At 49.1% G+C, this 24,624-nt stretch overlaps 1 protein-coding gene across 1 annotated transcript in view; it reads left to right on the forward strand.

Annotated features, from left to right (window-relative positions):
- The window catches only part of AAR2 (AAR2 splicing factor), a 51,868-nt gene extending 27,535 nt beyond the window's left edge, over window positions 1–24,333 (forward strand). The window contains exon 4 of the mRNA XM_059706044.1: window positions 24,205–24,333. Coding sequence (XP_059562027.1) covers window positions 24,205–24,318 — 114 coding nt within the window. The 3' untranslated portion in view covers window positions 24,319–24,333. The remainder of the gene's footprint in view (window positions 1–24,204) is intronic.
- The last annotated feature ends 291 nt before the right edge of the window (window positions 24,334–24,624 follow it).

A 24,624-nucleotide genomic window follows, 5' to 3' on the forward strand; every position in this document is an offset into this window, starting at 1 on the left:
TAGAGACCACAGACTCATGGTTGGTGAAACCGAGATCCCAGGAGACAAAAGGAACTCACCCACAGTCACATGGTGAGTTGTGGAATGCCCGAAGGAAAACCAGCTTGAACTCACGGGCCAGCAGCCTGGACGGGGCTGCAGGCCTCAGTGATGGCACTGGAGCACCGAGGGGCTACTGATCTGCTGTTTTACATGCATCATTCAGACAAGACTGCTGCGCCCCGAGTGAGTGTGCAGCCAGGGAGAGCTCCAGGATGGGCCAGAGGGGTGGGGAGGGCATCGATCCAGCGCTGCTGTTGCTGCTGCCCCTGACGTCTTGGCCTCTATCAGGAGAGGGCGTGGTGGTCATGACCATGGCCGCCATTTCCGGAGTGCCACGTGCCGGGCAGCGGGTTGAGCTGTGACAGTAGCTCTACATACATTCGCTCTGTGAAGCCTTGCAGCGTCCTTATGAAGGAGATCCTAGCCCAGTGGTCTGCAAACTCATTAGTCAACAGAGCCAAAGATCAACAGTACAGCGATTGAAATTTCTTTTGAGAGCCAAATTTTTTAAACTTAAACTATATAGGTAGGTACATTGTTATTAACTTAATTAGGGTACTCCTAAGCTGGCCTTTGCTAAAAACGTCCTCAATCTGATTGAGGTACGTTCGCTGAGGTCTACCCCTTCCAACTCTCCCATCCACACTCGTCTTGTAGGCTTGTTTCATCCGTCTCCTTTCATTCATCCTCTCTATATGTCCACCCCCCCACTTCTTCTAACGCCACTTCTTCAAAATAGACTCGCCCAGGCCGAAAACCGACTTCTGTGCATGGGCCACGAAGTTTCAACCGCTCTGTACCTGCGTGCCTGCACGTGGTATTTTGTGGGAGAGCCACAGTCAAGGGGTCAAAGAGCCGCATGTGGCTCGAGAGCCGCGGTTTGCCGACCACTGTCCTAGGGGAATCCCCACTTTTCCAGTGAGGAAGCAGGCCCAGAGGGGTTAGGGCAGCTGTGGGCAAACTACGGCCTGAGGGCCAGATCTGGCCCGTTTGAAATGAATAAAACTATTGAAAAAAAAGACCGTACCCTTTTATGTAATGATGTTTACTTTGAATTTATATTAGTTCACACAAACACTCCATCCATGCTTTTGTTCCGGCCCTCCCGTCCAGTTTAAGAACCCATTGTGGCCCTCGAGTCAAAAAGTTTGCCCACCCCTGGGTTAGGGGCTTCCCAATGTCACACTGTGGTTGAGCCAAGTGCTTCGACTAACCCGGGAGGCCTGGCTCCCAAGCGTAAGGCCTTACCCCTGGCTCCAGGTGAGGCAAACTCAGACGCCGATGGGGTCAGGCAGCCATGTGCTCAGTGGGCAGAGAGCATGTCTGCATTCCCAACGCCTGCCCAGAGCGGCCAATTCAAAGCAGACTTGTCAGAGCTTACATGTTTTCTAGAGAAGCTGGAAATCTGGATTTTTATGTAGAGCTTCTCTATATTTAAGTGTTGGCAACGAATTCAGAATTTTTAAAAACAACACTGCAAGCCAACCGAGAGCACATTGACAAGCCAGTGGATTGCACCTTCCCTGCTTTACTGTGTTCTCCTGTTGCTGAGCCCGGGTTCTCGTCCACGGGGGGCCCGGTTCACCGCCTGCAGGAGAGCTGACCTGCCTGGGTGAGAGGTGGACGCTGTTAGGCCCCGAGCCGGCTCCTGTCATTCTTTCTTGAGTGTGTCTCAAAGGGGAGGCGCCAGAAGCGGGGTCAAGGTAGGGGTTAATGTGAGAGCCCCCAAGAGAGCAGATGGAGACATATCCAATTTTACGTGAGACCAGTGAGGCGTTGCGAACGGTCGGTATCCCACGAAACTCGGGGAAGGAGCTGCGGGCCGGTCAGAGGTCTTTCTGAGCCACAGGTGCGGTGCTCTTATCACCATATTACGCAGCTCGGTGGGTGGCCATTTGCTGGGAAGAAGAAACACCTGGGCTCTGGAACGCGCCAGAGTCCCAGCCTTGCCCCTGCTATGAGGGAAGTCACTGAGCGTCTCCAAGGCTGTTTCCTTGTTTGCTAAATGGGGGCCGCAGCCACCTCTCAGATAAGCGTGAAGAGCAAATGGAGTAAGAACGTGAAAGTGCCTGGCGCACCGCAGGTCAGTGATGCCTCCTTTCTCTCCGTCCTCGATCCGGACACGGTGGGGTGAGGTGGGTGGGGAGGAGAGGCCCCTCGCACGCTCATCACTCACAGTGCGTCCTCCGTGCCTCACTCGCTCTTTACTCTTGTTCGGTCCACACTGAGCACAAGCTTGGGCATCTGTCAGATCCATTAGAGGGGAGAGTGATGGGGAGCTGGCCTGGCAACGGCTGTGCCCGGTGGCCACGGGCCTCTGGGGGCTGTGCTGGGCCACAGCGCACAGTGCCCGGGGGCTCCTCCCACAGAGGCTCGGCTTGTTTCCCGCCTCCGTGGGGCAAGTGGGGACCCTGAGGGGTACTGGAGGAGGCTTTCAGGCTCATGGGCTCACAGAACTAGGAGGCGAGTGGCAGGGGCAGGGGGGGGGGATGGGGAGATGTAGTGGCTGTTCTCTATCCAGGCTGGGTGTGTCCCAGCACAGCTGCCCCTCCTGTCCCTCACCCTGGAGAGACATGACGGATTGATCATGACCCCTTTCCTTCTCAGTGTGATGCACAGGCGCCTCTGCAGGCCGGGGAGCTGGCATGGGAGAGAAAGCCTGTTTGTCTTTACTGATCCAGTTCAAAGGCCCTCTTTCTAGGGTAGCAGGGGCCCTCCCCCTAGGGTGGTGGATGCCCTCCCCCTAGGGTAGTGGGGCCCTCCTCCTAGGGTAGCAGGTGCCTCCTCCTAGGGTTGTGGGGAGACAGGCTCAGAGAGGGCAAAGGCTTCATCCAAGGTCACCTCACATGTGTGTCAGGACATGTCCAGGCTGTCCTGTGTGTTAGGTCTGATCAAATCATTGAATCAACCCCCTCCCCAGGGAACTGACCTTCAGACCACTCCAAGCTGACATTCCCTTTTGCTCAGACCACATTCCACTTGCTAAGACCAGTATCTTTCCCCTCAGGACCCGCCCAGAGAATTCTCCACCCAGAAAAAGCCCCCCTAGAGTCCTTTAACATCTCCGACTCCCCATCCCTGGTGCTGGCGCCATTTTGGGGCTCCACCCATCTGCTTTTCCAGATGGCCTGTTCATCCACAATTCCTTACCACTTTTGGCCTCCTCCTTCCGTTCTCCTCCTGCGAGCAGCTCTCACTCTGCCCCAGGCTCCTGTGGAACCCCAGCCCTGTCCCCGAAGGGCGGGGCTGTGTGCTCCTCACCTCCAGGGCAGGGACTGAGCTGAAGACGTTCCCGGCCCCTCCTGTGTGCAGCTTCTGGAGCCAGGACCTGTGTGCTGGGCACCACTGAGTTACGAGGACATGCCAGAGCTGCCTGTCCCCCTTCGCCTGGTCACCTGGGCACCATACTCGTGAGCTGTCACTCTCCTATCTAATTCAGGAGGCTACCTGAGGTCCGAACCCCTGTGTCTTGCTTACAGGACCCAACACTGTGAGACTCTGTGCCCAGGTGATGGCCAGGCTCAGACTGGAGAGGGAGGGCCGTCGATATTGAAAAGTGGCCAGCCCCTTGACTAGAACCTAGACTAGAATCTTAGCATGTTAATACCATTGCATCCTAGAACTGTGGCTGCAAAACCCAAAGGCCATTGCCAGCGTATTTCAGTTCCTCAAGGATCTCAAAGCACAAATCTCCTCTCAGGCCTGCAAAGAGGCCTTGGGCACACCTGGTCCAGATGGCTGCCAGGGCCCTGAGACGGGATCCCAGGAGCATGAGGCTTCGAGTGGGAAGAGAATGTTGAGTCCATTCCAGACCAATGTGACAGAAGAGAAAACTAAAGCCCAGAGAGGGTGAGCGAGTGGTTTAAGGCTGCACAGCAAATTAGTGGTATTGGTGAGACCAGAATCCTGGTCCTGGCCTCACAGGCTTAGACCTGGCCCCTCTCTGGGGTAATGGAGGGGATGAGGAAAGCCAGAGGGGGAAGCATTGGGCCAAAGCAAGCATTTTTCATTTTTCAGAGAACTGTGTTTTGTTGTGTGTTTTTTTAATCAAACCAAAAGTTAATATTGGAAAAGGGTACTGGTTCCCTTTTATTTTCTGCCTTGTCTTCCTCTGGGCACTCACTCTCAGCAGCTCTCAGCCGGCCTCCAGCTCTGCTCACAAGCTGTTTCCAACCGCCCACGGGCTTCCTAAAACCGTCTCTGCAAGCTAATTCCAGAGGGTGAATGGCAGAGAGCAGGCCTGGGGTGGGGTGGGGGTGCTTCCTTAGCTCCTTCAGGCGCTGGGAGTCTCCTCCAGCTCAGAGCTGGCTCCCCCAGCCCAGCCCAGCCCTCTCCCCAGTGCTTCAGCCCCCCCTGCCCTGGAGGGGAGCGTGGGGTGCAGCTCCCTGCCTCCTCACTTTCTGACTTCTCAGAATAGACTATTTTTCCTACTGAAAAAAATAATTTTGAGAATTATGTAATAATGCATATTTGTTGTAAAATAATCAGGAAATACGTGTAAGGAAGAAAATTAAGATCACTTGTAATCAAGTCCTTTAAATGAAACCATCATTAGCATCTAAACATACATACATCCTTCCAGATTTTGGACCAAGCACATGTTATAGAAAGAGCGGCTGACTCAGTACGTAATGTTCTAAACCCTGTCTTTTTCTTCCAATCATATATTCACAAACATCTGTCCTAGACAACAATTGCACTTCTACAACATGATTTTTAGTGGCTGTGTAGCATCCATATCTCTCCACCATACTTTATTCAACCAATCTCTTATTCTAAACATTTTACCATGAGTCTGTTTTTCCCCTGTGAGGAACAGGGCATTGTTAATTTTTCTAAATCTTCATGTTTATCCTAATTATTTCCTTGGGACAACTTCCTAAAGTTGGAGTTACTGGTCAAAGTGTTTTTACACTTAAGAAGAGATAAATGCAAAATTATAGCTCTATTCTCTCTTACTACAATGAGCATGTAATAAAGAAAATTAGAAAATACAGATAGGGAAAAAACTTCGTAAGTTTTCCTAATTCTTATTACCATGATATGGTTAAGAATTTCGCTATAAAACACCTGGTTTTTTTTTTTTTCCATATATGTGTGTGTGAACGTACACACACATAATGGGATTCCATCATACATGTTGTTTGGTAACATCTTGACCCGTGGTTTGTGTCAGTGAATTTATATCCACAGCATTACTTTTGTCAGCCACACAGTATGTCCTTCGGGGTATGATCTGGGCCTAACCACTCCTACTGTTGGGGAGAAGATTTCTGATTTTGCTCGAGTATGAACAGTTCTGTAATGAGCATGTTTGGAGACCTTTGCTTCTTATCCACATCCATCCTTGGGCTGAAGGTAGAGGAATTCCTGGGCCAAGGGGCTTTCTGTTGTTGATCCTGGATCATTTCTGACCTAAGTCTGAATACCAAGCTGGCACAGAGGCTCAACCATGCTCTGTTGGTGTCTCCTGGATGGACCCGCCTTCTGTAGAACCAGGCAGGGAGCTTGCGCTGCGTCTCCTGCTCTCCGGGCTAATTGCTTAGAAAAAGGCCTTGGCCTTGAATAGAGCCTTTGCCCAGAAAGGCTCATCTGTGCTCCCAGCTCCCCCCAGGAAGCCAGGCTCAAAACAAGGCTCACAGAGGCCCTGAGCTCACAAGCCAGTTGCTGGGGCTGTCCCAGCCCTCCTCATGAATATCCTGGGCAGGTCATACACCCTCTTTGTGCCCACAAATTCCCACTCCCCTGAGACCAGGGCAGCTGGAGAATAACGACATGTTCCCAGTCTTCATAGTTCTGAGAAGAGAAAAACTGCCGCCAAGATATTGTCGGGCAGTTGGTGCTTCAAAACTGGAGAGCAGGTGTGAGCCGCTGGCCTTGCAGGTGCAGTGCACCCTGGCTGCCGGCCCGGAGGTGCAGGGAGTGGGTCGAGCTCCACACTGGCGGAAGGTCAGCCTGGGCAGAGGAGAGAATGGGGTGGCCAGTGTGGGAGCAGGTGGCATCATATAACCAAGGTGCTGGGGTGGGAGACAGCCCTGGCCAACGGGGAAGAAGAAGCCCAGAGAGGGAGGAGGAGGGCCGCAGTCCGACTGCGACTGACTGTCCTCGTTCGGTGCCTCTCCATCTGCTCTGTTCTCCGGGGTCTCCTTCTGTTCAGACTTGGGAGAGGAAGCCACCTGAGAAAAAGGCAAGCTCGGAGTTAGCCAGACACAGAGGGAGAAAGTGGGGAGGGGGAGAGGGGGAAGGAGGAGAGGGGGAGCCAGGGGAGGCAGCCACCCCAGAGCAGAGGCCATGCTGTCCAGGCCTCTCGATTGACCAGCACCAGGGTCTGAACGAAGGCCTCCCCAGGGGCCAGACCTTCCAGCCGGGAGGACATTCTCAGGCAGCCCCAAAGCACCCCTTGAGATGATGCAGCCGTTGCAGCTAAGAGCCCGCACATCCCTGAGCGCAAGCGGGGGCCCTGGCTGGCTGAGGTCAAGGACCCTGGAAGGCGTGGCAAGTGCATCTGACAGCGAGGAGGCCAAGCAGGTCTGGACGGAAGCTGACGGGAGGACCTCCTCAGGCCCAGCATTTCTGTGTCTTTTCACTCGTGCTGCTCACCGAGTGCCTGTTTACTCATTCCCTCTCGAGTACGACGGAGCCAAGCATGCTGTGGTGAGTTAGAATGCCAGGCTTATATGTGGAATCTAAAAAACAAAACAGAAGCACATTCATAGATACGGAGAACACACTGATAGTTGCCAGATGGGAGGGGGGTTGGGGGATGGGTGGGAAAGGTGATTGAGAAATACAAGTCGACAGTTACAGAGCAGTCCTGGGGATGGAAGGTACAGCATAGGGAGTGTAACCCATAATATTGCAGTGACTGTGTTGGTGCCAGGTGGGTATAACTTATTAGGGGGATGGGTTCATGAGTTACATGAATGTCTAACCACTCTTTTGTTCGCCTGAAACTAATATCATATTGAATGTCAACTGCCATTGAAAAATGAAAAGAAGGACGTTGGAGCTGCTCAGTGAGACCTCGAAGTGCGGCAGCCCAGGCCGCGTGCTTCAGGGAGGCAGGTCTTTGGTCCGGATTAAAGTTCTCCTGCCCCAACTGGGTCCCTTTTGGTCACTGGGTTCAGGTGGGGTTCACCGCTCCGTAGCTTCTTTCCTCTTTCCTTCTCCCGCTCTGTGTTGGGAGCAGCGGGTGGGCAATGGTATGCTTCCCTCAGAAATACCCACCTGCCCCGGATGGTGTGGCTCGGTTGGTTGGAACGTCGTCCCCTAAACCCAAAAGTTGCACATTTGAATCCCGATCAGGGCACATACCTAGGTTTCGGGTTCCATCCCCAGTCAAGGCACGTATGGCAGGTGGCCAGTCGATGTTCTCTCTCACATCAATGTGTTTTCCTCCCGCCCTCCCTTCCTTCTATCTAAAAATCAATAAGCATATGCTCAGGCGAGGATTAAAAGGAACACCCACCGTGCCCACGCCTGATTATGGAAGGCAGGGTGGGCGGCGAACCCGGGAGTCTGTCGGCCACCCTCCCCCGCCCTTTCACCCGGGAGGTCGGTTTCTGGAATACTGAGGTCAGAGGGGCTCGGAGAAAGGACATAGGCCCTCCCTTGGCCCCTTGAGCTTGGGATGGTAGCGTGGGGAGAGCGGGCCTCTCACCTGAGTGGTCTAATAAAAATATCAATAGCTGGCATGCCTGGCACCATCCCAAGTATTTAAATGTAGGGCCTCACTCTTCAGAAGAAGTAGGTCTGCTATCATCCCCATGCCATACATGGAGAGTGAGGCACAGAGATGAAGTAACTCTCTTACCCCAAGATCTGATAGCCAGCAGGTGGCAGAGCTGGATTTAGAGCTCACATTGTCACACAGGCTCCACATCCTCTGAGCTCTGAGAAGCCTTCAGGTCTGTCTCTGGCTTCCCATAATCGATTGTTCTTTCTCTGGCCTGGGCCCTGGAGCCCACCGCCTGTCTGGGCCACCCAGCTCCATCCAACAGCAATGTGCTCCCTGAAGGCAGCAACCCTGTCCTGCTCCTGGCTGTGCCCCCAGGGCCTAGAATAAGTGCTCACAACATAGTAGCTGCTCAGTCAAACTTTGCTGAATGACGAGGAAGATCTGCCCGTGAAGAAGGCATTATACGGTGGCGTGGTGCCACCGCAGGCATTAGGGCAGTGGGAGACCTGGCACCAGGATGCCAGGCCAGTCTCACCTGTGTGGAGCTGGAGACGTCACTTCACACCTCTGCGTTTCACTTCCCCTGTAACATGTCACAGTGCCTTCCTCCATTGTGGGGCTCTGAACAAATGCTCCCTGGGTGTTTAGCTGCTGTCAGTATTCTGTTATTACCCAAGGACACCCCCAGCATTCGACCCTGGGTCCGGCCACACCTGGTTCTGTCTCCACACCCTCTCTGATGCTGCCAGGGGCCTGAGGGGGTGCTGGTCGGGACCAGGCCCTCCCCTTCACCTCCAGTCAGGAAAGACTCCCTGTGGACACCTGTCTCCTGCAGCCCCAGCTGCTATTCTTAGTCCCTCCCCGTATTGCTCATCACCAGGCATTTTCCCTCCTAAACTGGCTCCTCGTTGCCATAGGAACTGGGGGAGGGTGGAGATGGGGGGAAGATCCTCCCCCACGGAAGGGAACTTCATTTCGGCTGTTTGGGAGCGGCTGGCAGCGCCTGGAGGAGCTTCTCCCACTGCTTCTCCCCCTTCCCAGACCCCTCCCTGAACAGCATGTATCCTGCCGCTTAATTTATCCAGCATTGTGATCAGATTTAGCAGAGTGCTCAGTGTGTGGGGCCGGCCTGCATATTCATGAGCCGTTCATTCATGCCAGGCGCCAGGCGCCATGGGCAGCGACCTGGGTCCACGGACCCCACCTGAGACGAGGGTGACCTAGGGTCAGGGGTCACGGGCGCTAGCCGGAGCTAGGGGACAGTGTGTGTGGGCATCACTGGGCGGAGGCTCTGGAACCAAATGGGGTTCAAATCCTCCTCTGCCATTGCTAACGAAGTCTTTTCACCTCTCAGTTTGCTCATCTGCAAAAGGGAACAGTACCGTGCCGCCCTGGCTGACTCAAAGGATTGAATGAGAATAAGGGAATGCTCACGGGGTGAGGTTCAGCCCATTTCACTGTCATTCTTGCTGCTGCTGAGCAGTGGTTCGTCTGGTCTGGTTCACGGGGTTCTCAGGAAATAAGGCAGCAAGGTGGTGTATAGTTCTGTCCTGGTGGGTGTGAGGACCCATGTAGGGGTACTTCTCTCCGCTCTGTGCCTGCCCGCTGATCCAAGCCCCCCGAGTGAGCACTGAGAGGTCATCTCCAGGAAGGCAGGAGAAGCACCAGGAGCTGCCCGGCCTCCAGGGAAGGGCCGCAGGGACCACTCGGATGGGTGAGCCCTCCCAGGGGCCGGCATGTCTGTCAGGAGGCCCAAGCTCTGGAAGGAAGCGGGGCTCTTGGCTCCAGGTTCTTCCGGGCCATGGGGATTTCTGTATAGATTCCCTCCATTCACGTCTTCATTCGGTCAGTTTCCTGAACCCAGTCCCATGATGGGCACGGGGGCCATGCCTGTCGGGAAGGAGAGCCCCGTCATGAAGGAGGTGCCGCCGGTGCGGACGTGTCAGGGTCTCCGGATGAGCCAGATCAGCTTCTGTGGAAGGGCAGAGGGGGAGGCTTCCCACCGGAGGTGGCTTTAGGTTGAACCTGGAAAACATGGCTGCGTACAGATAGGATGAATGAGAAGGGCGTGTGGGGCCGCGAAGGCAAAGGCCTGGTCATGGAACTCTACTTGGGAGGTGCTGGCCAGATGGAGGCTGGGGGAACCGTGAGCCCTGGGCAGAGCGGTCCTGGCTTACCTCCGCCATCCCCTGAAGGAGGGGCCCGGAGCGCTCCCCGCTGTCTTTCACATGCAGGTGTGTGCAGGTGTGCTCGCCGGGGCCACAGTCGGCCTGACGGGGAAGGGGAGAGAGCGGCTCTGGGTCTCTTGATGAGTCTACAGTTAAATCAGAACAGATGCCATGGAGCCGTGTTGTCATTAGCGAGCTGGTGAGGCTACCAGTGATTCCCCTGCAAACCAAGAGCCCTTCCCGGTGGCCGTGGCCCGGCCCTGCACAGGCAGCCATCAGGGGCAGAGACAGACTAAGAGGCCAGAGCTTCAGCCAGAAATAGGAAACCAGCAGCTCACACTCAGTCATTGGCAGAGTGTTCCCATCACTGTCTTAGTTAATCATGACAATGGGGTACTGTTATTTGCTCCTATTTTACAGATGGAGAAACTGAGGTACAGAGAACAAAGGGGTAAGAAGCTGGTTAAGTATATGGATTGAAAATTTTTTTAATATCTTTTTATTGACTTCAGAGAGGAAGGGAGTGGGAGAGAGAGAAACATCAATGATGAGAGAGAATCACTGATCAGCTGCCTCCTGCACACCCCCCACTGGGGATTGAGCCCGCAACCCAGGCATGTGCCCTGACCGGGAATTGAACCGTGATCTCCTGGTTCATAGGTCCTGTGGGCAGTGGTTTCCAACCTCCAACAGGATCTGAGGTTTATTGCACCAATAACTGTTAAAGTCCTCGATTCTTCAAGTGATTTGCTTTAAATATGATCAAATTGAGTGAATTCAAAGCTCTTCATGTAACGGTATTGCCCCACTTACCTGCGTTCTTGAGTGGAAGGTAAAGGAACAGTTACCTGGAGCTCCCAGAAGCTCTCTCTCTCACCTGTGCCTCAAGCCCGGAGTCACTGCTGTGTTAACGGCCACTCACCTGGGACACAAGTGCTTGTCTGAATGCTGCTGTACGGCAGAGGCTGGTGTGCCCTGCCCTCGTGCCGAGGTGCCCGCTGATGGCTTCTCTGACCCTGCCCAGAGGTGCCCTGTCCCCCAGTAACCCACACAGTCACCCTCCCCTGCTCCAGGAGCCACCTCAACCCAAGAGATGTGAGGTTGGGGTGGAGAAAGACGTCCTCACCCCTCACGGACAGTCGCCCATGATGGTAACTCAGGCATGAGCACCGCGCTTGGCCTGCCTGCCTTTCCCAGCTCATTCCTTCATCCCAGCTAAAGTCTTACGCCCTGATCCTCAGCCAGGTTCTGCATTTGGGAGAACAAAGCCTACGACACCCGCCAGCAGTATGTGTGCCGTCCTGACCTACAACAGCTTTTTTTTCTTTTTTTAAAAATATATTTTATTGATTTTTTACAGAGAGGAAGGGAGAGGGATAGTTAGAAACATCGACGAGAGAGAAACATCGATCAGCTGCCTCCTGCACACCCCTTAATGAGGATGTACCTGCAACCAAGGTACATGCCCTTGACTGGAATCCAACCGGGGACCCTTGAGTCCGCAGGCTGACGCTCTATCCACTGAGCCAAACCGGTTAGGGCCTTACAACAGCTTTTAAGAGGTGACAAAGCCCGTGGATGCCCTCGGAGTGTGTCCATCCGGGGACTGAGGACCAAAATGTGGGGGCCGGAGGCTCTAGGTGGGGAGGTGTTGTCAGCAGGCGGTTCTGGTGAATGGAAGCTGGTGGCGCATGGAAAGGCCAGGGACGGAGGGCTTTACTGTGGCGGCCTCAGCTCAGACCCTCAGGAGTCCCTGCAGACCTTGAACGAGGCTCTGTGCTCCACCAGGGAGGCCCTGATTTGTCCAGCGGTCACTGGGGGCACCTGCTGTATGCTGAGGGATCAAAAGGCGGATAATAAGAGCGCGTGTCCTTGCCCCTGGGGAGGTCAGTGTCTGTTGGTTAGTTTATGTCACTAAGTTTCAGAGTGGGGGTTTTTCTGTAAGAGAAACAGAACTTTAACATTTACTATTTATAACAGATAACCATTACCCCTCCCCAGTAGGAAAATCGGTGCTGAATTGGGGTCTCAGAGTTGAGCCAGGGGACCCCAGAAAGGCTGCAGTGTCCTCCTTCCATCATGTGGGAGCTGGCCCAGTGCACCCGAGGGTTGCCGCTGTGTCCCCACGTGCGATGGTTCTGCAGTGGTGACTGGAGCATCCTCCTCCGCCTGCCAGGCCTGCCAGGCTGCTGGGGGAGGTCATGGGAGCGTCTGAGCCTTGGGCTGCACTGAACCCGGTGTCAGTCCACATAGACCGAGCATGGGCTGTGGCCTGCACACGCTCTCCTTCCCTGACTCTTCAGGGTGGAATGAGGTCACTGCCAGGTGTCCTGGATTCCCTACAGACAGGGGTCAGACCCAAGTTGGGGCCCCTGTGGATGAGGCAGGGCCTCAGAGCAGGAGAGCGACCCCAGGCAAAGCGCGTTCTGCTCCATCTGAGACTGGCCTGGTTTGCTTCCAGGTTTTGTTCTTTTTAAAACTGGTTCACTCAGTGGGTATTTAAGACAAAAACCACAGACCTCGGTCTGATTCAAGCGGAAAAAATAGTATTGGAGGCTGGGAATCCGACAGATCTAGGTTGAATCCCAGCTCTGCCACTTACCAGCCGTGTGGTCTTGTAGTGGGGATAAGAATAGCTTTCACCTCGTGGGTTTGTTGTGAGAAGAAATGAGATGAACTATGGAGAGCACCCTACTGGGTGCCTGGCACACAGTAGGTGCTCAATAAGTGTCAGTTACCTTTCCTTATTTCTGAGCAGAGTATGGCTGTAGCCAGTCTCTCTCCCATCCTCAGGGCCTAACAGTGAAATACTGGTTATAGCCTAAGTGCTCAGTCAGTGTGTCTTAAATGAATGGTGAATTTCTCGAAGTCCTTTCAAGTCTTCTCAGCTCATTTCTTTCTTCTTCTTCTTTTTTAATCTCCACCCGAGGACATGCATTGATTTGAGAGAGAGAGACATTGATGTGAAAAAGAAACATCAATCGGTTGCCTCCTGTATTCACCCTGACCAGGGGTCAAACCCGCAACGGAGGTACGTGCTCTGACCAGGAATCGAACCCGCAACCCTTAGGTGTACAGGATATTGCTCCAACCAGCTGAGCCACCCGGCCAGAGCCCAGCTCATTTCTAACCTCTATCCGCAGGTTGACTCATGTCTTTCATCAGGTCTGGGAAATTCCTCGAGTGCTGCCTCTCCCCCTTCTCTCTGTTCTCTCCTTGGGATTCCAAGTAGACATTGTGATACCTTCCCAGTCTATCCTGTGTCTCATCTCTCCCTTTTTCTCTCTCCCTCGCCCTCTCCTCCCCTCTCTGCTGTGTTCTGGATCGTGTCTCCCGATTCCAGTTCACATTTTCCTCTACATCCGGGGTTAAGCTGCTGCTTAACCTTTCTAAGAGTTTTAAACTTCCAGTTAATATATTTTTTATTTCTGGACGTGTGACCTGGTTCTCTTTCAAATCTGCTTGTTCTCTTTGGAGAGCCTCTTGCTCCTTATTGGTGTTTTTGACTTTTCCTATTATTTCTCTAGACACATGATGGGTGTTTATTTTATATTTCCAACCCGAAAATACACACATCGAAAGTCCTTGGGGATCGGCTCTCTTGTTTGCTGTTTCTTCTGTCTTGCTAAGGGTGACGTGTTTCTTAAAGGCTTTGAATTTTTGAAAATTGTCTGTGGGAATTCACTGAGGACTGGGTTGAGGGGTTTTCTTCCAGGAGAATTTGACTTTGCTTCTGTTGTGCATCTGGGAGCACCACAGACTTAATTTTGTATTTTTTTTATACTTTTAAAAATTGAGCACTTTTCTTAAAAAATTAAAGTCCACAAGACATGAGAGGGACCACTATTGTAACAGCAGTCATCACTGATTAGCAGTGAAACTTTATACACATGGAATAATGCAGGGTTCTTTACCTTGATGTAACATTTGTGAGAGTCATCCACATCGTTGTATGTAGTGATAATTGGTGGAATATTTCATTGGGTAAATATGCCACAATTCATTTATCCAGTTCCCCGTGATGGACATTTGGATTGTTTTCAGTTTGGTGCTATTGTGAATGAAACAGCTATAAACATTGTTGTCCATTACTTTTGGTGAAGATAATCACTTGTTTTTTATTGAGTAAATACTCAGGAGAGAAATTATTGGGCGATTCGGTATATGGACATTTGGCTTTCATAGATTCTGCCAGACAGTTTTCTAAAACGGTGGTGCCAATATCCACTCCCATGAGCCACGTATGAGTTCCAAGTGTTCTCCATCCTCACCAGCACTTGGCATTGTGGTTACTGGTTGCTGCTGTGGTGAGGGTGCAGTGATGTTGTCCTCTGGCTTTCATTTGCATTTTCCTGATGATGAATGGCATGGAACTCCTTGTATATGTATTGGTTATTTTGATACCCCGTGTGATGTGTGTTCAAACCTGTTTCCCTCTGTGTTGAATTTACTGGAATTAATTGGAATTCACTGGGAAAGTAAAGTGGTACGTACTCCACACATGTAACCCCTCGGGTGGTGTGTAGGGCAGGGTGCACTGGTCAGTGGGCTCTTGGAAATTTTTTTCCAAAGAACCTGATTTGTAGCATATTCTTATTTCATGTAAACACGCCAAGCCTGGCCAATTTCAAGATACCAACTGAGTGGGTCACAAAATTCCTGAATATTTAACAAACTAGTAGCCCATTGCACGAAATTCGTGCACATCAAAGGGGAATTAATTAGAGGAAATATTTTAATATTGCTATTTGTCCTTTCTCTATAATAGAAGTGTCAGAGATGAAAGAAAATTAGTAAAATGTATATGAAAATCTTCTTCCTGTCAGAGTCTGGGGCATGCCGCGGGACCCAGAGTCAAGTCCCTGTACACCCATGTGCACCTCGAAATCGGGTGAGACCCAAACCCGGCCAGCCCCACCCCCATCAAGCCCTGCCGGGTGTGTGGGGGGGGTGCAGCTTCAGGGCCCCCATCAAGCCCTGCCATGTGGGGGGCACAGCCTCAGGTCCCCCGTCAAGCCCTGCTGGATGGGGGGTACACCCTCAGGTTGCCCAGGACGAGGGGTACAGCCTGAGGTCCCCCGGCCTGGCGCTGGGGCAGGGGGCGCGGCCTGAGGTCCCCCAGCCTGGCACCAGGGCAGGGGGCGCAGGTCCCCTGCCCAGGCCCAGCGCCACTCAGCCTCAGGTCCCTGCTGATTGCTTGTTTCGGCTCATTACAGGAACCCCGCCTCCTCTGTGGGTGCAGCCATCTTGTGACGATGTGACAGAGTGAGTGTCAATTTGCATATTACCTCTTTATTATATAGGATGGCTCCCCTGAACCAGTATGGATCATCTCTGTGACACCAGAGTGTGGAAGTAGCGCCTGGAATGAAAGGAATTGATATCTCTGCAGCAAAATATGCAAATTCTCACACTGACTGGTATAAAACAGACTCATAGCAGTTGAGGTCAGATTTTTGCCTGCAATGAGTCAACCGCCAATTAACAGTAAAAGAAGAGCTTTCAATTTACAGAGCTCTTTGGGTTTTCACAGTGCACATAAAAGGTTGTAGATCCGTTTCTGCTTCTCGTCCACTGATTGCAGACTTGCTGACGCTGTTGGGGCATTTCAGGAAATCCTCTTGAACTTTTGTGCAAAGCAGCAAACCATGATTTTGAGCTAACTGACCTCCACGGTCCCTTCTAGTTCTGGAAGTCTACAGCTAAATAGTCAAGAAGTATTCCACTAATTGTCCACTTTGCTTTATTTCTGTGTTAGCATTGCTGAGGAATGGAGTCTTCCACACACAACTTCTGGAACTAGTGACCCCAAAGTTCACTACACAGCTCTTCCCACAGAAGGTTCTGGAGGCAGGCTGCCTGGATCCGAATCTTGGCCCCACCACTGATTTCCCCTTTCATTGGGGACAAGTCACAGGCCCCTCTGTGCCTCCGTTTCCTCATCTGGTCATGAAAACTGAGGTTACGAAAAACGGAGTTCCTAGAGACCATCTCTGAACTGCCTTACACCTGAGACCCCAAGTAGCATCAAGTATCTCAAGTCAGAGTGGGAGGGTATCGGGCAGATGGTTGTAGTGGCCACAAGAGGACCTGACCTTGCCCACACTGGTTGCAGGGTTGTTTTTCCATCTTTGCACTTCGAATGCCCACAGTGGTGGTCAGGCCAGCCGCTTGGTCAGTGGCATGCGGGCCCGAGGCCACTCCCGTCCCTCAGAAAACCCTATGCCTGCAGAGAAATACCCTGCCCAGGCTTCCCAGACCTGACAAACATTGGAAGTTCACCACTGTGAGCTATCTCAGACACGATTTCTTAAGTCTTTTTCTTCCCCCTGGAGCTGCCATTTAGATCTGTCTCCTCCCTCTGAAGGGTAGTGGCAGCTGTGACAGACCTCACGTCCTGTGCTGTCCAGCCCAAAGGACGAAGGATGCTCACCTGCCCCGTGTGGAGGCCGTGTCTGAGCCTGTGAGGCATGAGCATGCCCAGTGGCCCCTCCACAGGCCTTCATCATCAGACTACTTGATGCATATTTTTCAAATTGGGTTGTCTGTCTTTTTCTGATAGATTTGTTGTTGTTGTTGTTAATCCTCACCCCAGGATATTTTTTTATTGATTTTTAAAGAGAGTGGAAGGGAGGGAGAGAGACATAGAGAGAGACACATTGATGTGAGAGAGACACATCGATCAATTGCCTCCCGAACACCCAGATCAGGGGTCAGGGATCAAGCCTGCAGCCGAGGTACATACCCTTGACTGGAATCGAACCCAGGACCCTTCAGTCCACAGGCTGATGCTCTAACCACTGACCCAGACCAGCTAGGGCTTTTTCTTATAGATTTGTAGGAGCATTTTATATGTTCTGGATATGAGCTTTAGGCAGATACATGTATTGAAAACATACCTTCTCCCAGTCTGAGACTTGTCTTTGACCTCTCCTTAATGAAGAGTTCAATTTTAATGAAGTCTTCTTTATCATTCTTTCATCATTAGTCTTTGTTATATCTTCTAGGAGATCTTTCAGAAATGAAGATATTTATCCATGTTTTCTTCTAGAACTTTCCTTTTAATTTTTGTGTATGATGGAAGGTAAGGGTCAATTATTTTTTTCATATGCGTATCTAGTTTTGACAGCAATATTTTTTGAAAGAACCATCTTTTCCCCACCAAATTGTATAAATTGTTACATAAATGGAATCACACAGTATGTAACCTTTTAGGATTGGCTTCTTTCACTCACCTTTAATTCACTTGAAATATACCCATGTTGTTATGTATATCAATAGTTTGCTTCTTTTTATTGTCACCCACTATTCCATGGGTGGATATACCAGTTTGTTTAATCTTTCATGCAGTAAAGGCTATCTGTCTGAGTTGTTTCCAGTTTGGGGTTATTATTGTTATTTTTTAAAAATTAAATCTTTATTATTGAAAGTATTATATATGCTCCCCTTTGTCCCCCATTGACCCCTTCTGGCCTGCCCCCGCCCCAACCCCAGGCCTTTACCACCCTACTGTCTGTGTCCATGGGTTATGCATATATGCATACAAGGTCTTTGGTTGGTCATTTCCCACCCACCCACCCTCCCGCCTTCCCTCTGAGATTCCACGGTCTGTTCCATGCTTCCATGTCTCTGGATCTTTTTTGTTCATCAGTTTATTTTATTCATTAGATTCCACATGAGTGAGATCTTGTGATACTTGTCTTTCTCTGACTGGCTATTTCCCTTAGCATAATACTCTCCAGGTCCCTCCATGCCGTCTCAAAGGATAAGAAATCTTTCTTTTTTACTGCTTCATAGTATTCCATTATGTAAATACTCTGGCTTTGTCCAGAAGGTCATCCAGAAGGTCATTTGGCTATCTGGTCTAATTAGCATATTATGCTTTTATTATTATAGATACCACACCTTTTTTACCCACTCATCTTATTATTAATAAAGTTGTTGTGAGCATTCATGTACAGGTTTTTGTGTGAACATAAATTTCTATTTCTCTTAATTTATATATTATTTATTCATTTATTTATAAATTGCCCAAGAGTGCAATTTCTCAGCCGTATGGTAATTGCATGTTATACATATGTGTGTGTTGCGTGATATCTACATATATGAAAGGCTAAGCGACCAGCCAACTGGCTGGTAGGTATGACGTGCACTGACCACCAGGGGGAAAACGCTCAACGCAGGAACTGCCGAGCGACAGCAACTTTGCAGAGTGCCCTCTCGCACTCTGGGACCCCTCGGGGGATGTTGGACTGCCAGTTTCTCTGCCGAGGGACCTCACCTGCCAGAGGGACCCCACTCACTCCACAGATGCCCTTCGAGCCCCGGTGCCACCCCGGGTGCAGCCGGCTGGGGAGGGACCACAGGAGGTTGGCTCCAGGGCATGTCTGGCTCATCTCACCCAGTCTCACCCCACCGGCCACCTTCTAATTAATTTCCTCTCAATGTGCATGAATCCGTGCACCAGGCCTCTAGCATTTATATATTTGAGCAGTTTAGGTTCACAGCAAAATTGAGTGGAAGTTATAGAGGTTTCCCACATATTCCCTGCCCCCACTGTTGTTCAGACTCTCCCATTACCAATATCCCCCACCAGAGTGGTATACCTGTTATAATCTATTTGTCGTGTATCTACAGTGATACATCATTGTCACCCAAAGTCCATAGTTTACATTGGGGTTCACGTTGGTGTTTTACACTGGGTCCGGACCGTGCATAATCCACCATTGTGGAATCGTGCAGAGTGGTTTCACTGCCCTAAGAATTCTCTGCCTATTCATCCTCCCCTCTCCCCAAACCTCTGGTCATTACTGATCCTTTTACTGTATCCATAGTTTTACCTTTTCCAGAATGTCATACAGTTGGAACCATACAGTCTGGATCCTTTTCACACTGGCTTCTTTCACTTAGCAATATGCATTAAAGTTCCTCCATGTCTTTTCATGGCCTGATAGCTCATTTCTTTTTTGTGCTAAATAAGATTTTATTGTCTGGATGTACCACAGTTTACCTATTCTTCTACTGAAGGACATTTTGGTTACTTTCAAATCTTGGCAATCTAGGTATATAAAAGCCTAAGCGACCATTACGACCCGTCAACCAAACGACTGGCCAAACGGTTGCTTTGACGATGCACTGACCACCAGAGGGCAGATGCTCAATGCAGGAGCTGCCCCCTGGTGGTCAGTGCACTCCCACAGCCAACCTCCTGTGGCTGGCCAACCTCCCATGGTTCCTTCCCCTGGCTGGCCAGCCCTGATTGGCCCCAATCGCCAGCCAGGCCAAGGGACCCCATCTGTGCACGAATTCGTGCATTGGGCCTCTAGTTATGAATAAAGTGCTATAAACATTCATATGCAGGTTTCTGTGTGGACCTAAGTTTTAACTCATTTGGGTAAATGTCAAGGAGCATAATTGCTGGAACATGTGGTAAGAATATGTTTAGTTTAGTAAGAAACCAACTTCCAAGGGGGTGGTTTTATTTTGCATTCCAACTTGCAATGAAATAAGAGTTCCTATTGCTCCACAGCCAGGTGTTTTTAATGTTTTGGATTTTGGCCATTCTAATAAATATGTCATGGTATCTCATTGTTGTTTTAATTAGGAATTCCCTAGTGACGTGATGTTGAACATCTTTTCATATGCTTACTTGCCATCTGTGTATCTTCTTTGGTGAGGTGTATGTTTGTTTGTTTTTGCCAATTAAAAAAATATATTTTTTAAATTGATTTCAGAGAGAAAGGGAGAGGGAGAGAGAAACATCAATGATGAGAGAGAATCATTGATCGGCTACCTCCTGCACGCTTCCTACTGGGGATCAAGCCCACAACCTGGCCATGTACCCCAACCAGGAATTGAACCATGAGCTCCTGGTTCATAGGTCGACACTCAACCACTGAGCAACATTGTCTGGGCCCATTTTTTTAAATTGGGTTGTTTGTTTTGTTACTGTTGAGTTTTAAGAGTTCTTTGCATATTTCCTTTAACAGTCCTTTATCAGATATGTCTTTTGCAAATATTTCCTCCCAGTCTATGACTTGTCTTCTCATTCTCTTGACATTGTCTTTTACAGAGAAAAAGTTTTTAATTTTAATGAAATTCAGTTTATCAATTATTTCTTTCACATATCATGCCTCTGTGTTGTATTTAAAAAGTTATCATCATACCCAAGGTCATCTAGGTTTTCTCTTATGTTATCTTCCAGAAGTTTTATAATTTTGCATTTTAATTTAGGTCAATGATCATTTTTAAGTTAATTTTTGTAAGTAGTGTTAAGTTCTGTGTCTAAATTCATTTCTTTTGTATATAAATGTCCAATTGTTCCAGCATCATTTGTTGAAAAGACTATCTTTGCTCCATTGTATTGCCTTTGCTCTTTTGTCAAAGATAAGTTGACTATAGCCCTAGCCGGTTTTGCTTAGTGGTTAGAGTGTTGACCCTTGGACTGAGGGGTTGTGGTTTGATTCCTGTCAAGGGCACGTACCTGGGTGGGACTTGTGCGGGAGGCAACCAATCAATGTGTCTTTCTCGCATTGATGTTTCTCTCTCTCTGTTTCTCCCCCTTCTTCCACTCTCTCTAAAAATCAATGGAAAAAATATTCGCGGGTGAGGATTAACAACAACAGCAACAACAAAAAAGATAAGTTGACTATATTAATGCAGGTCTACTAGGCTCTCAATTCTGTTCCATGGATGTATTCTTTCTCCAGCACCCCACTCTCGGTTACTGTCGCTTTATAGCAAGCCTTGAAGTTGGGTATTATCAGTCCCCTGACTTTGTTTCACTCCTTCAATATTGTGTTGGCTATTCTGGGCCTTTTCCTTACCCATGTAAACTTTAGAATCAGTTTGTTAATATCCACAAAGTAACTTGCTGAGGTTTTGATTGAGATTGCATTGAATCTATAGATCAAGTTGGGAAGAACTGTCATCTTAACAATATTGAGTGTTTTTATCAATAAATGTGGACTATCACTCCATTTATTTAGTTCTTTGATTTCTTTCATCAGAGTTGTTATAGTTCTTGTACATGTTTTGTTAGATTTATAGCTATGTATTTCATTTTGAGAGGTGCCAATGTAAATGATACTGTGTTTTTGTCGTTGTTTGTTAATCCATTGATTTTTGTAGAGAGTGAAAGAGAGGGGAGGGAGGGAGGGAGGGAGGGGAGGAGGAAGGGAGAGAGAGGAAGGGAGGGAGGGAGGGAGAGAGAGAGAGAGAGAGAGAGAGAGAGAGAGAGAGAGAGAGAGAGAGAAGAGAGAAACATTGATATGAGAGAGACACATCGGTTGGTTGCCTCCCACATGTGTTCTACCCGGGGCTGGGATCAAACCTGCAAACCTTCAGTGTGAGGACTGGTGCTCCAACCACTGAGCACATCCACCAGGGCAATGATATTATGATTTTTAATTTTTTTTTAATATATTTTATTGATTTTTTACAGAGAGGAAGGGAGAGAGATAGAGAGTTAGAAACATCGATGAGAGAGAAACATCGACCAGCTGCCTCCTGCACATCTCCTACTGGGAATGTGCCCGCAACCAAGGTATGTGCCCTTGACCGGAATCGAACCTGGGACCCCTCAGTCCGCAGGCCGACGCTCCATCCACTGAGCCAAACCGGTTTCGGCTGATTTTTAATTTTTAATTCCATGTGTTCATTGCTGGTATATAGGAATTGACTTTTGTATTTTAACCTTGTATCCTGCAACCTTACTATAATTGTTTATTAGTTCCAGAAGGTCATGTTTAGTTTTATAAAAAACTGTCAAACTATTTTTCCATAGGGCTACATCATCTGACATTCCCACCAGCAATGTATGAGTGATAGGTCTCTGCATCCCTGACAGCATCTGATGCTGTCACTGCTTTTTACTTAGCTGTTCTGATAGGCATGTATTCACATCTCATTGTAGTTTTTCTTTGCATTTCCTACTGGCTAATGATGCTGACCATCTTCTCAGTGCTTATTTGCCATCTGCATGCCTTCTTTGGTAAAATGCCTATTCATGCCTTTTGTCCATTTTCTAGTTGGGTTATTTTTTTACTGTTGAGTTTTGTGGAGTTTTTCTTTCTTATATTCTAGATAATAGTCCTTTGTTGCAAGCATTTTCTCCAAACTATAGTTTTCAGTATACCCTGAGATCTAGTAATCTTATTTATTCTTTACAGCTTTATGCTTCATCAATGTACTCTCTACAATTTTTAAAATTTTTATTGAGTTTATTGGGGTGACATTGGTTAATACAATTATATGTTTCAGGTGTACAATTCTGTAATGCATCATCTGTGTATTCTAGTGTGTGCTCACCACCCAAAGTCAAGTCTCCTTCCGTCACCATTTATCCCTCGTTTACCCTCTTTTACCTTCCCCTCTGGTAGTCACCATACTGTTGTCTGTGTCTATGAAGGGTTTTGGTTTTGGGTTGTGGTTGTTTTGGTAGGAAATTATAAGGGTCTGTTTTATACATGAGGAAATGGACACTTAGAGAGGTAGGCAAAGTCACATAGGCAGGAAGTGGTAGATCTGGGATTCCAGTGCAGATCGTGAGACAGGAGAGCTGTGGGTCGTGGACACACAGGAACTGAGAAGTGATGCCTCAGGAAGGTGGTTAGTCCAGGGCTTGGCTGCCTGTGTTCACTAGAGGAGGGCTATTCATGCCTATCTAGGACAAATCCATTTCTTTTTATTAAATTCAAAATGAATAACCCATTGTGCTTTTGGCCAGCCGCTGGAGCTATCTCAATCCCACCACAAACAGCTAATCCTCTAGCTGGAGAGAAGCTCGCAGCTACCTTCATCCAGGCAGGGTCATTCTGGACGGATACCCTTTCCCTTTCTCGTGGTAACTGGCCCAAATGGCCCTGGGGATTTTAGCCTATGCATTTCCTCTCCAAAAAATTAAATTGTCTGTCCCATACAAAGAATTATTTGGATAAGAAGATGGCTGTGATTGTGGAGTTTCTCTTTTTAAAATTGAATTTATCGCGTATGTCAGAGGGAAGAGTTGGGGGCGGGAAGAGATTAACCAAAGAATGTATATGCATATATGCATAACCCATGGACACAGACAATATTGGGGAGGGAGCGGGAGCTGGGTGCAGGGCGTCAGTGAAGGGGAGAGGGGGACATTTGTAATACTTTCAACAATAAAGATATTTTTTTCAAAAATAAAAACAGCAGGTTAAAAAAATTGAATTTATTGGGGTGACATTGGTTAATATAATTGTATAGGTTCCAGGTACACAATTCTATAATATATCATCTGTATTCACCACCCCAATTTATAGTCTCTACAATTGAAAGCCGTTGGAATTTCACATAAATTTTAGAATGAGTTTATCAAGACCTTGAAAGGATTTTGGTTGGGGTTGGGACCTAGAGATTAATGTGGGGAGAAGTGGCATCTTTCGCATAGTGAGTCTCCCAGTCCATGAACACAGCATCTCTCTCCATTTGTTCAGGTCTTTAACTCTCCCTGTAGGGTGTGTAATTTTCACTGTGGAAGTCTTGCACACCTTTCATTAGAGTTATTATTCCTCAGTATTTGATGGATTTTGGTGCCATTGTAAATTGTATTATTTATTTAAATCTTATTTTTGTTTGTTGCTTATATATGTAAATACAATTGATTTTTGCAAATTGACTTAGGTTGCTGTTTCTTGAGATTCTACTCAGGTGATTTTCTTATTTCTCTGGATGACCTCTCTTTGAAAGACCTTATCCACTCTGTGCCTTCAGTCACTCTGTCTCCAACCCCAGCCTCTCCCCTTACTGTCCGTTTTCCTGGACATCTTCTTGAAGCCTCTGGACAACTGGGATGCTCCTTGGCACCCAAGCCGTGGTCGGGAAGGCAGAACACCTAGCTCCATCACCCACTCAGTGGAACCCTTGGATCAGTCATCACCACTCTTGAAGCCTGGAATTTTCTCTTTGAGAAAAATAGTGTTGACCTCACAGAATTGTTGGAAGGTTCCAGGATTGGAACCTTCTTGGTTGCAATCCAACCAAAGAGTTGGATCGACAGCTCTTTGTAAAATGTGAGCCGTGGAGCCCACAGGAGGAGCAGCACTCACTATGTTTCCCACAAACACCACACAGGACACGTCCCGGTGGCCTTTCCTCCTCCTTCCCTCTTTTCCCTTTGCCCAGACCTCCCTTCTTAAGGGCAGCCCTACCAGCCACCCACACGAGAAACCCGAGCCTCATTCTTGCCTCCTCCCCTTCCCTCACCCACATCAGAATCATTAGCAACAACTATTGATTCAGCCTCTTTGACTTGTCTCTTAACTGTCTCCTTCCTCTCCCTTCTCACAGCTCCAGCCTAGTCCAGGCCCATCATCTCTCCTCTGCACAGTTGTGGTGGCCTCCTGCCTCTTACCCCTCTTGACAGCCATCATCCACACTGACCACCAGGGGAATCTTCGTTAAACACATCTTCCCTGTGCTCTGAGCCCCATCATAGCATCCCGTGTCCTCCCAGAGGAAGCCCAAGCTGTTCACCTGGCTCTCAAGGTCTTTCCTCTCAAGCCCCTTCTCTGGCCTGAGCTTTGCTGCTCTCCCCACGTTTGCTTCTCTCTGAATCCCCTGTGCCTCCTCCCTGTTGTTCGTGCCAGCCCTCTGCCGAGAACTCCTGCCTCCTTTCTCTGCCTGCAGTGGGGTTGCCACAGCCACTGTAGTGAGGCCCACACTGCAGGGTGGGAGAGTGAAAGGCAGAGTGTAATCCCTGCACACACA

This window comes from Myotis daubentonii, chromosome 8, assembly GCF_963259705.1.
Source record: "Myotis daubentonii chromosome 8, mMyoDau2.1, whole genome shotgun sequence".
NCBI lineage: Eukaryota > Metazoa > Chordata > Mammalia > Chiroptera > Vespertilionidae > Myotis > Myotis daubentonii.